General features: G+C 49.9%; 1 protein-coding gene across 4 annotated transcripts in view; it reads right to left on the reverse strand.

Moving 5' to 3' along the window:
* Positions 1 to 1,677: 1,677 nt before the first annotated feature.
* The window catches only part of LOC138815944 (DDB1- and CUL4-associated factor 1-like), a 58,634-nt gene continuing 47,321 nt past the window's right edge, over positions 1,678 to 12,990 (reverse strand). For all 4 annotated transcript variants that reach the window (XM_070005349.1, XM_070005348.1, XM_070005347.1 and 1 more), the window contains exons 23-24: positions 5,949 to 6,201; positions 1,678 to 2,685 (exon numbers count right to left, since the gene is read on the reverse strand). In XM_070005349.1, coding sequence (XP_069861450.1) covers positions 2,627 to 2,685; positions 5,949 to 6,201 — 312 coding nt within the window. In that variant the 3' untranslated portion in view covers positions 1,678 to 2,626. The remainder of the gene's footprint in view (positions 2,686 to 5,948; positions 6,202 to 12,990) is intronic.

Below are 12,990 nucleotides of genomic sequence, written 5' to 3' on the forward strand. Positions count from 1 at the left end.
CCGCTGGGGAGAGGTGAGGGGGAAGGCGGCCTGGGCGCCTTGGCAGGCGGAGCAGACGGTGATCGGGGAGCAGGCAGGAAAGCCATGGCTGTGGGTGTCATTCCGAAGGCCGGCACGCACGCACCATCACAAACGGCCGGGAAATAAATGCAGGTTCAGGCGGTGCTTGTTGGAGCCAGGGCAAAAGCCGTCTTCCAGGCCCTGGGAAAGTGAACCTTGCGCTGGGAGTGGAGGCGGCGGCGCCTCGCCAGTGTCCACTGGCCCCCGGCTGTGCGCACACAGGAACGGCGCGTGCATAGCGAGGCGCAGGCGCGGGGGGGGCCAGCACCCCCAGCAGCAGGCGCGAGCCTTGTGTGGTGGTGTCGGCGCATTAGTGTTCCCTGCAGATCTGCGCATCAGAGCGAGGCTGCTGCACCTCAGCACACACCAAGAAAAGGAGGCGCCCCCGCCAGTCAGTGCCTACGCACACACACCTCTTCAAAGAAGGGGCCTCAGGCCCCGACTGTCACAGCCAAGTTTGGGTAAAGAGACCCCCCCATGGCGTGGCTCCTTCCTGCCTTCCCAGCCCCGGGGCTCCAGGGAGAAGCCGGGTTCACCCGCTCCATCTGAATTGTTGGTGAAGCTGCTCCCTCCCTTCCTCGGTGGCATGTGCCGTCTTCTCCCGAGTGGCTTGGGTTTGAGCGCAGGTGGAGTAAGGAAAGCCGGCAGGTGTTGCTCTATAGTCTCCTAGGGCTCTTTCCTGAGAGAAGTGTTGTCATGTCAACCAGAAACACCCGTCTGAGACCTGCGGGTGCTCCCTGGAGCCCCCTCCCCGCAGTCCAGGCAGGAAGCCTGGGCTCAGCTGTCATCATGGAGCTCGGTGCTCTTGCTGCTCCTTGGCCTGTAGCTGCTCTCCTCGGCCGTGCTTGGCTGGTGTCAGTGGCCCGTGGCATCGGTGTAGCACCCCCCCTCCCCGCCCCCTGCGTGTATGATGAAGTGTGCGTCCTTTTGGGCCCAACAGACTTTACCTGCCCCTGGAGAGTTTTAGGCGTCCTGTGTTGCTTGTTTACTTCATAAGCAATGTGTCCCTTCTTCTCTCAGTAAAGGGAGAAAAGCCTCTTTAGCTGTGTAATACCTATACAACAGAAACCAAGAAGCTGTCATTTGGACAAAAAAAAAAAAAAAGCGAGAGCGAGAGAGACTAGCATCTTCTATTTATTGTGGGAAGGAAAGGAGGTAGGGTGCGTGAAAAGGTAGAGACTCCAACCACCAAGACTGGAAAAGAACTCCTGTCCCTCCTGCGCCCCCAGCTGGTCAGGAGCTTCCCTGCTCCGGAATGATCTGGGCTCTGGCAGCACCACAGATCCATCAGATCTGTGCTGGGGGGCGGGGGGTGACATGTGTCCACAGGGGCGCTGCCTGGAAGGCTCCTCCCCCCCCCCCAAGCACCATAGACTATTCTGTTTCTTCTTCCAGCAGGCCTTTCCCCCCAGAACTGCAGGCCAGGCTCAGGAGGACTGAGCCAAGGTCCTTCCTCCCTGGGGTCGGGGTCGGGGGTGGGGGGATGGGAATGCTTCTAAACCAGGCGTCCACCACTACCTTGCTCTGCTTCCTTTAGAAGTGTCTTCGGTATGAATGGCTAGGGCTGCAAGGAAAGGGACACCTCACTCTGATGAAAGAGAACAGGGAAAGGCCATAAACAAAGACAGACTTGTTGTTTATTTTGTATTTTTTTAAATAAATACACTTTACATGAAAGAAAAAAGGCCTTTGATTTGTAATTTCCACATTGGGGAGAAAGGGAGGTGGGGGGAAAGATGTTGGAAAACTGAGTCACAAAGGAAAATAAGAGGGAGGGAACTTGCATCCTAAGTTCGCTCGACCCCACGAAACCAAGAGCCACAGTGACCACGCTGCCCAAGCCACGGCGGGAATGAGATTAGGCATTTACTCGGCAAACAAGCGGCATCTTTCCCTCCGCTTCTGGCACAGAGGTAAATGAACCTGGCAGCGCATGAGGCAACAAAATAGGTTTAAAAAAAATCATATATTATATTTATAATAAAATATTCTTAATCCTCATCAATTTATGAAACCACGATTTTCCTTTTCATTTAAATACGTATGTAAAAATGCCTCTAGATTGTTCTTTAGACTTCATTTTCTAGAAGTGTAGGGACAGGAGACTGTGGATATAAGTTCATACCCTCGGTTATAAATGCCTGGGGGTTTGTTTGGGTTTTTTGTGGGGTTTTTTTTTTTGTTTTTTTTGTTTTTTTTTTTTTTAAGTTTTATAAAAAACTATTTGTTCTTTTAAGTAAAGAACATTATACAAAGAAAATATATTGTGAAATAACCCCAGAGACATGTTTGCTTGGTTTTTCTGTTTGTTTTTTTTTTCCCTTAAGGGAAGGTATGTCCATCCCAGGAAAAGGGGGCGGGGGTAGAATAGGGCCTAATCCCTGTTGTCTTTTGTGGTTGTTATTTTTAGAAGGACCTCAGACTCCGGTGAGACTAAACCGTAGTCCTCTGAATGCCGGACGTGCGGTTCCTTAACGGCCCTGGGACAGAGGGAAGGGAAGGTGTTCGGAATTCATCTGCCTCCATTCTCGCCTGCCAAGAATCGCTTCCAAGTGGGGACAGCACCTCACTCATTCAGAGATAAGATGATGTCATCTTCCAAATCAGAGTTATCTGAGCTGTCAGCTGCAAGGTAAGAGAAGAGAGAACGATTTACACACTAGAGCGACAGGGAAGCTCTGCTTTCACACATACCCACGCCTCAGCACGGTTAATTACCAGTTTCCAGAAAAAGAAAGACACACACACACATAACACCAATTAACTCCTTGGAGCTGGAGCTAGCTCTGGAGAAAAGCACCTGTTGCTGACAACTGTCACCCTGGGACCTGTTGCTCGCTTACCTTTCACAGCACCCGGACATCTCAGAAGCTCTGCTTCCTATCTGGGAAGCCTGGAAGGGATCGGGCGAGCACCCTCTGGAGCCTCTACCTGAGTCACTCGGGCTGCGGTGGGGCTGAGCTGAAGCCCCCCAGCCCCAGGCCTCTAGCAGCATCCATGCCTGTCTCCCAAAGCCCGTGAACGAGGCAGGCTGAATCTAAGCCATGCATTTCACCTTCTTGGCCACTCCCTTCCCCAGTCCTCAGAAGACAACACCATGGCAAGAAACATCATGCTAGTCTCAATTCTGTCATTTCTGAATCAGACTCTGAGGAGAGCAAATTCCCAGAGAACAGAGCTTGCCAAGCTACCAGAGAAGGAACAATGAGTGGATCTACAAATAAGGCAGGGCGGCCGCAGCAGGGAGCGAGGGTGGCGTCGGCACTCAAGCTGGCTCCGGGTTCTGGGCCTGCACACCCACACTCCCCACCTGCTAGGCGGCCGTGGGACTCCTTTCTCCACTTTCCTGCGCGTTTTTTCCCTCATTGAGGTCACTGAAATGACCCAATCCCAGACACTGTTTGGGACCTCCCATTCTGGAAGGATGGAGAAGCAAAAGCAGATGAACGATAAAGCACCCCCCCGTAGCAGGGCACCCGGTGGCTCACGCCTGCCATCCTAGCTACTCAGGAGGCCGAGATCTGAGGATCCCGATTCAAAAGCCAGCCCAGGCAGGAAAATCCCTGAGATGCTTATCTCCAATTAACTACCAGAAAACCAGAAGTGGCACTATGGCTCAAGTGGTAGAGTGCTCGCTTTGAGTTGAAGAGCACAGGGACAGCGCCCAGGACCAGAGTTCAAGCCCATGACTAACCAAAACAAAAACACCCCTGCAGTGTTAAATTTGCTACGTTTGTTGTCAGGGGTGTGTGTGGGGGGGTGAGGTGGAAGGGGTTAGGAACGCAAGACAGGAGGCAAGGAATGCAAGCAGAGGCAAACAAAGACCCCAGAATCAGGTGCTTCTCCCTCTTCCTTTGCACCCCTGTATCTGGGACCCTTGCAGGAGCAGTGCCAGTGGCTTGTGCCTATAATCCTGGCTACTCAAAGAGGTTGAGATTTGGGGGATTGTGGTTCAAGGTCAGCCTGGCAGGAAAATCCCTGAGACTTAAACTCCAATTAACCAACAAAAGTCCAGAAGAAGCTGGGCGCTGATAGCTCACACCTGTTATCCTAGCTACTCAGGAGATTGAGATCTGAGGATCAAAACCAGCCCAGGCAGGAAAGCCTGTGAGACTCTTATCTCCAATAAACCACCAGAAAATCGGAAGTGGTGCTGTGGCTCAAGTGGTAGAACACTCGCCTGAGCTGAGGGACAGCGCCCAGGCCCAGAGTTCAAGCCCCATGGCTGAGAAAAAAAAAAAAAAAGCCCAGAAGTGGAGGTGTGGTTCAAATGGTAGAGGTAAAAACAAACAAACAAAAAAAAACAGGACAATACCCAGGCCCCAAGAGGTCAAGTCCCAGTAAGAACATCAACCTCCCCCTCCCCCCAACAAAAAAGGCAAGATGGAGACCCACTGGTGACATTTCCTATATTCTCTCTATGGCTTCTGCCATACCTTCAAAGAACTCCAGAACATCAAAAAAGCTAAGAGCTGCTGCTCCTGCTGTGGTCTGGCTGCCCCGCTGAAAGCTGCTGGGGCGGGGGAGTGTCTCCCAGAGCCCCAGGCAAATGCAGACGGGGCCTGGGCACCTTGCAAATGCCACCTCCACATCTGCACCTCCTGGCTGAAATGTCTGCTATTAAACCATAGTCACACCCCAGCCAATGGCAGACACAAGTTTCTCAGATCATCTTTGCTTTGAGAGAAGGAATTTTCCAAACAGCAAAAGGAGGGGGCCATCTTGCTAACTACAACTGGAGAGGCTCAATAATCTAATGAAGAGTGGAAAGCCTGGAGCTGGGCCTGGTGGCACATGTCTGTGACATCAGCACTAGAGAGCGGGGCTGAGAGGCCAGCTGGGAGCGCCCCCCCCCCCCCCCCCCCGCCGGAGCTGATCCACAAGCTGAAGGCAAGACATGCTAACGCCATGTGCTCGCCGCTAGCTCCACAACTCCCCCTTTCAGAGACGGACTTTTTAAAACCTGAACTATTCTTTCCAGAAGAATAATATCTGATGGCAGCACCGAAAGTATGTCTCATGATCAAAACTTAATTCTACCGTACACAAGTTAGGAACCATGTGTTCCGATATTTGGAAGAGTAAGTGGTCCCAGCACTGCACATCTACACAGAATTGCTTATAGACCCAGCTGGGGTAAGCGCTCCTGACCCCAGACCACCCATTAGCAGGCGATGGAGTGGGAGACAGAACAGTCGGAACACAGGACACAACCTTAAGAAACATTACACAATAAAAGAGCTGGGTGCCAGCGGTTCACACCTGTCATCCTAGCTACTCAGCAGGCTGAGAACTGAGAATCATGGTTTAAAGCCAGCCCAGGCAGGAAAGTCCATGAGACTCTTATCTCCAATGAACCCGCAAAAAGCTAGCAGTGGAGTTATGGCTCAAGTGGTAAAGTGCTAGCCTTGAGTGAAGACCTAAAGGTCAGCACCTAGGCCCTGAGTTCAAGCCCTAGTACTGGCACAAAAATAAATAAATACATAGATGGATGGAGCAGCACCCTAGGCCGTGCTGCTTCTGACAAACCCACAGAGGAGGGCTATGCTGCGGGGCCTCTCAGTCTAAGGAAAGGGTTGACAAACTCCAAGCCTACCACTTGGTTTTGTAAATAAGTTTTATTAGAACACAGCCATAAGCATTCATTTACGTGTTTGTCTATGACTGCTTGCGCATTAAAGCAGCAGAGCTCTGGTGTGGTTACACAGGCTGGTGAGAGAGAACAAGGGACGAGTGACGTCATTAGTTTTTTTCTGAAGAAACCCGAGTGGTGGTGGATCAGCAGAGCCCAGAACCCAGGGACAGCTGCCCCCTGGGCTGGGTGTGCACCGGAGAGAGGGCTTTGCCCTGGGTACCAAGGCTCGGCCCCAAGTGGGCCCTATACTTACTGTCACCCAGGATGAGCTCCACTTCCTCATCGGCATCGGAGTCCTCGTCCTCCCCGTCCTCGCCCTCCTCCAGCAGGTTGGCTAGCTCCTCGTCCGAGGGGGAGAAGTCGTTGTCCCCATCCTCCCCGGTGTTCTCATTGTTGTCGTCCTCCTCCAGCTCTGCCTCCAGCAACTGGTCGGTGTCAAGTTCATCTAGGTCATCAGTGTCATCATCATCTTCATCATCGTCCTCTTCCTCCTGCTCCTCCTCTTCCTGAGAAGAAAGCACGGGAGCCATTAGGACGGACAGAGACGTAACCGAGGGAGCTACGCGGACTCCTGCCAGCACTGTGCCCGGGAGAACCCACACTGCAGAGTCGGCCAGACCTGTCAGTGGGGGCTCTGGCAGGCGCCTCCACCACCCCACGGCCCTCGAAGCACCTCTCAAACGAGGGGTGCGGCTCACCCCACAAAGGCATTCTGGTTGTGGACACTGACATCAGCAAGCAGACAACCTGTTTCACGGAATTCTCAGCCATGACTATTCCGGGAGCCCAAGGGACCCTTTCTTTCTCTCCTAATCAACCAAAGCAAATGGCACTGAGTTAAGGCATCACAGCGCTAACATAAAAGGACCCATTCTCTCTCCACACGCCACTAACTATCGCAGGCTCACATGACAGACCCACCTTTCCTGTGACCAACCGAAGAGTACACTCTGGAAACCATCCATCCTTCCCTCCATCCTTAAGACAACTTCCCAAAGGCAAGAAAACCACCAGAAATCATGGAACTATTTTCCTCTAGGCACTGGAGTTAAGTGGGTTGGTTAAACTGTTCAGAAAGGCATCAGCCAGCAAATTCAGGAAGACAATTCTCCATGCTTTTGTTTCTTAAGAACATCGAGCTTGGCTGAACCAGAAGAACTGAGAAACAGTTTCCACATCAAAAGCGATGCCGGGAGGTCGGGCAGCCAGGGGCTACGCTTTAACACCACAAATACCAGTCGCCATGGTTTGCTGGCCAGCCACAGACCACATCGCCTCTTAAACCTCGTAGAAGGCTTATTTATTCTTCTTGGAAGGCTGTGCGGACATCAGGTGTGATGAGGGAGAGGAAGGGCATGGGAAGGGGAGAGATGCCACTGCCCTGGTCTCTGCTTCGTGTTTAATGATCAGAGCTACTTCAGCACACCCTTTATCACATAGCGCTATGGCCACCAACGCTAAAGCTTAAATGGCCACTTTCGACATCTTAAAATCTGAAGGCTAGCTCATGAAGCAAAGGCTCACAGACCCACCCAAAATGGAACCTGGGGTGGAACCCGGGTGGTGCCGGGAAGCAGCTTTAGGCACGTGCTCTGCTTGCCATTTTCCTGGCCCTCTAAACGGTGCTTCAAATGGAGCTAGAAATCCTGTCTTTTGGTTGGGTTTGGTTTTGGCTCGTCTAATTGGGTCCGAGTGCTTTTATCGCTTAGAAGCAGAATGTTCACAGGGAGTGGCTGAGCTCTGGTGCTGGCCTGTGGTGTTCGGCTGCTGACTCTCTCTTCCTCTCACGCAGGGCAGTGCGGCTGCGCCCGCACCAATCCACACGGGGCTGGTTAATGGTGTCTGTTCTGGAGCTGGGCTGCCTCTACCAAACCCCAAGTCCATCAGCGTGATTATCAACTTCAGGCAAATCACTTACCTTCGTAGAGCTGTTAGAATTTAAGTTTTTGTTTTTGTTTGAGTGTATGGGTATATAAACTCTCCTGGGAAAGTGCCTGACATAAACAAAATAACTCCATTGAAAGTTTGGTTGCTTGGTTGTTATACAGACACCAACCATGGAGCCCTCCTCTACAGTGAATGACCAATGACCAGTCCCGGACTCCAACCTGGGCTGCCTGCCTGAAAACTTCGCCGGTCTCCACCAGAGCTCCCTTCCCCAGGCACAAGGACTCCTCCAACTTGTAATATTTCTACATTCCTATAGCCTGTCATTTAAAAACCTGAAACACTCATTCGCTATCAGTACCACTTAAACACTCCTAGAATTCTACAACTGCACTCCAACCACCACGGGGGCTAGCAGCTTCTCTACTCCTCTCTCTGTTACCAGAGTCCAAAATCTCAAACACAGCTCTTCCTCCTTGTCCAGTCCTCTGGTTTTGGTTCCAGTTGATTTCTGCTTCTCAGAATCTGGAGTGTGCAGCATCTGCTTTCTACCCACACCACATTCAGTTACTGTGCCCTCGCCCCCAGCCTCTCCATCTCCCTAAATCCTTCCATGACCCAAACCTCCCAAGGGCGTGGGATACATCCCCATACAGAATGGCAACAGAAACAATGACTATTTACTGAACATCTATTAAATGGCAACATCTCTGAACTGCAGTTTCTGCTTACGTGAGCTGTTTTGATTCCATCACAGGCTTATTCAGGTGTGACCATCACAATTGCCGGAGAACTTTTTCCAAACGTACACTGCCTAACCCCGCAACAACGGTGCAGGACCAGAGTCGGTCTTGCTAAATCAAGCTTGTACAAGTGGATTGTGGAGAGGCTGTTGGGAATTTGAAGTGTACCCCTAATTAAGAACCAGTACCAGGATGACAGGTGGAGTGCCCTTCCCTGTATAAACCCAGGTGGAGTCCAGGTGTTCCCCTGCTAGTATGCTCCATCTTTAGGACTTCAACAGCATTTGATATAATTTGTTAGCTGTTTAGTGCAGCGTTTGTCTTTGGGTCATTCAAAACTCTTCTTGAATGCCCATTTTTTTCAAAGGGGAATCAATCTGCATTTTCTGCCAAGCTGTAACCAAGTCTGTTAGAAACCAAACTTCTCGCCACACTTGAAGAACAACGAATCTAAAAACTAGGATATCTGCCAGGCAAGAGTGGCTCACGCCTGTCATCCTAGCTACTCAGGAGGCTGAGACCTGAGGATCATAGTTCGAAGCCACCAGGAGCAAGAAAGTCCCTGAAACTCTTATCTCCAATGAACCACCAGAAAACCAGAAGTAGCGCTGTGGCTCAAGTGGCAGAGCACTCGCCTTGAGCTGATGAGCGTAGGAACAGCACCCAGGACTGGAGTCAAGCCCCACAACTGACCAAAAAACAAAACAAACACCTAGATTATCTTGTAAAACTGTAATTCAAACCGAATCTTACCATCTTGACCCTTCCCTCTGTCCTATTTTACACTCCTACTTCTTTTAACACTTGCTCCTGATATTAACTATCCTTAAAAGCTACAAAGCTACATAGTTGTTTCAAGGTCACCATGAGTTTGTTTTTCTTTCCTTGCTGGAAGGATCTAACTCAAGAACATTTTCGTTTTTGTTAGTAAATGGAACAAAGACCCTCTCAGGATTCAGGATATTGAGCAATGGCTTGGGCAGCGTAGGGTGTGGGGTCAGTAAAGACTCTTACCATCCGCTTCTAGGCAGTGAAAAACATACAGCAAGCACAGCACACAGTGAGTCCCAGATCCCAAAAGGAGTGGAAAAAAGACAGCATTATTCCCTTGTTCTTGCTTTATAGATTTAATGTTAACTACAATTAAGTGTATATACTGTTCAAAATCTACAAACAGCGATCAATTGCAAATATGTGACTTTATAATCTGCCTCAAAACCAACAATACAGTTGACTGAAGTGGTTTTTATTTATTTATTTTCTGGTTGGTCTGAACTCTGGGCCTGGGCGCTGTCCCTCAGCTCTTTAGCTCAAGGCTAGCGCTCTACCACTTGAGCCACAGCACCACTTCTGGCTTTTTTTTTTTTTTTTTTTGCTTATGTGGTTGCTGAGGAATCAAACCCAGAGCCTCTCCAATGCAAGGCAAAGACTCTACCACTAAGCCACCTTCCCAGCCCTTGAAGTGATTTTTTAAAAAAAACAGGCACCAAGCCAGGCACTGGTGGCTCAGGCCTATAATCCTAGCTACTTAGGAGACTGAGATCTGAGGATGGGAGGTTCGAAGCCAGGCTGGGTAGGAAAGGCTGTGAGACTCCTATCTCCAACAACCTAATCAGAAAAAGCTGGAAGTGGCGCTGTGGCTCGAGTGGTGGAGCACTAGCTTTGAGCAAAAGAAGCTAAAGGAAAGGGGAAAAAAAGCAGCAGCTACAGTTCACAGACAACAGCACCCAAACCCTGAGTTCAAGCCCTGGGGCCAGCACGTGTATACACACTGGCATGTGTGTGCACACACATGCGTGCGCGCGGACACACACACACACACACACACCACACCACACAAAGACCACACACCAAGCCTTCCATGACTGGCATGAGCTCTAATGGGCAAGTGGTTCACCTGTGCCAGCCTTAGAACCAAGTGTGTATAGCTAGCGTGGCTTCTTCTGTACCTGCTCATTCAACACAGGGTATAGCTCATCCCCTCTTGTTAAAACTCCAAACTTCATGAGTCCCAATGCCTGAACTATTTCTTTTTCTTTTCTTTTCTTTTTTTTTTTTTGGTTGGTTGTGGGGCTTGAACTCTGGGCGCTGTCCCTCAGCTCTTCAGCTCAAGGTGAGCGCTCTACCAGATGAGCCACAGCACCACTTCCAGTTTTCTGGTGGTTTGTTGGAGATAAGAGTCTTAAGGGCTTTCCTACCCTGGCTGGCTTTGAACCGAGATCCTCAGATCTCAGCCTCCTGAGTAGCTAGGATGACAGGCGTGGGCCACCAGCACCTGGCTTGACCTCACTATTTCTATGGGATGTAAATTCTGTCTTTACAAAGCTCTTTAATAGTTGTTTATAATAGGCACTTTATGCCACACCATTTTAGCACAAGGGAGCTTGCCATACACCCTTGTGAGTTTGTTTCATTAAGGAGAAAAGGCAAATTCAAAGGTGTCAGTCACAGGTATTTGCATCCCTAAGCCATGAATGTCATACCCGGAACATCTGCCAAGACTAGAGAACACATGACCCTCATCTAGGACACACTTTGAATAGCAAATGGCTCATATGAAAACCAAAACTCTCTAGTTTTAAAATCAGGTGAGGCATATAAAGGAAAATAATTGAAAAAAATAATAAACTGGCAAACAAAGAGGCAGTGAGGAGAAATGCAATGAGGAAGTAAATGTGGCCAAACATCACTCACTATAGGATTCTACTAGCCAGGCGCTGGTGGCTCACGCCTGTAATCCCAGCTACTCAGGAGGCTGAGATCTGAGGATCAAGGTTCAAACCAGCCTGGGCAGGAAAGACCATGAGACTCTTATCTCCAATAAACACCAGAAAACTGGAAGTGGCGCTGTGGCTCAAGTGGTAGAGTGCTCGCCTTGAGCTGAAGAGCTAAGAGACAGCATTCAGGCCCAGAGTTCAAGCCCCATTACCGACAAAACAAAAACAAAAAAAAAACTCTATCTATGCAGTAAACAGGCCAACACATGTAAGCGTACAAAGAACTTAAGCATGTTATCCCATCCAAGACATGTGACCTGAGTCTCCTTTGACGGGAAATACATCACATGACCAATAAAGACCACTAGAGCCTGAGAAATCCTGAAGCAATGCTAACTACCCACGTCACACGGCTATGCCCAGGCTTGCTCCCCTCAGTGCTCCGGACCTCTCTAACTTTCCTACAAACTGGGTCCCTGTGGAGGCCATATGTCTAGACCTTGCCAGCCTGTGCTGAGTGAGACACAGTGTCTTTCTGCCTGCAGGGGCAGAAGGTCCGAAGTCCCTGCCGTGGATCTCTTCCCTTTCTATTTCTAGTGGGAGGATGGAGGTTTTTCCCTGTCCCACCAACCTGAAGGGAACAGAGTGAGGAAAAGGAATGCTCAGGCTGGTCCTTCAGGGTGTTCTTGCTTCACAGTCAGCCATCTCTCTCTAGAGCCTTACTACTCCATGCATGCAAAATGAAGCCAACACAGAACATTCACATTCCCCCGCCCCCCCCCCCTGCAGTTCCCAGAGTGCCTTGGGAAATCGTAGCTTCCCTCTGAACTTGACCTTCCCCCTCAAAGATACACTAGACCTCCCAGGAACCCAGGGATGATCCCCAGAAGAGAACACATGGCAAAGACGTGGGAGGGTAGGGATGATGGAGATGAATAAACCACTTGGGGAAGCAGCCTCAGGGCAGAGCTGACAGCCGGTGGCTGAAGGAGCACGTGGGAGCAGGAGGGCCTGGGCTGCCCCTGCCTCGTCTGCAGACTCACCACACACGGTTCTGGCCAAGGAATTTCAACAGCAAAATTTGTCAGAAATGTTGCATTCCTGTGCACACACTATGCGACTCAGCAGATGCAGAGATGCTCCCGTCTAGCATTACCGTGGGCTGTGTTTAAATCATTGTGTAAATTTGCAGAGGATTTCCTGCCCTTAATTCTGTGAAAGCCAGTCTCCAGAAAGCAAAAATGGTGCCCCAAAAGCAAGTCAAAACTTACGGTAGCTGGGAGCCAGTGGCTCACACCTGTCATTCTAGCTTCTCAGAAAGCTGAGATCTGAGGATCCTGGTTCAAAGCCAGCCTGGGCAGGAAAGCCCATGAGACTCTTATCTCCAATAAACCACCAGAAAACCAGAAGTGGCGCTATGGCTCAAGTGGTAGAGTGCTCACCTTGAGTGAAGAGCTCAGGGACAGCACTCAGGCCCACAGTTCAAGCCCCATGACCAACAACCACAACAACAAAAACAAAAAAGCAAAACAAAAAACCTCAACCAAGGCATCAAAACAAAGGGGGTAGGGATTGGTCAGGATCCTGAAGGATCTATTATCACTTATAATCTCTATTACCAAGAAAGACTAGCTACCTGTCTAAGTTCAATAGTACAGCACTCAAGAAAACGTAAAAATCTATGTCACCAATGAATTAGAAATCTCACATAACCACAGTTCAATAACTCACTTGCACTTTAAACACTGTGACTCCCGCCAGGCATGAAACCAAGACCCTTACGGACAATGCAGCTGCAAAGCATTAAAGAAAATCCTTTCTATACTGGGAAACTCCTGGCAGCATTTGGAGCCTTATTGTCCTTCATAATATGGTATTTGAAAAAACTATGGCTCAACAAAGCTGTCTGGGCCAAAGGAGTAAGGAATGTCCCCTATCAGATCTGTGT

Source organism: Dipodomys merriami, unplaced genomic scaffold (assembly GCF_024711535.1).
Source record: "Dipodomys merriami isolate MVZ:Mamm:240054 unplaced genomic scaffold, mDipMer1.0.p SCAF_68, whole genome shotgun sequence".
Classification (NCBI taxonomy): Eukaryota; Metazoa; Chordata; class Mammalia; order Rodentia; family Heteromyidae; genus Dipodomys; species Dipodomys merriami.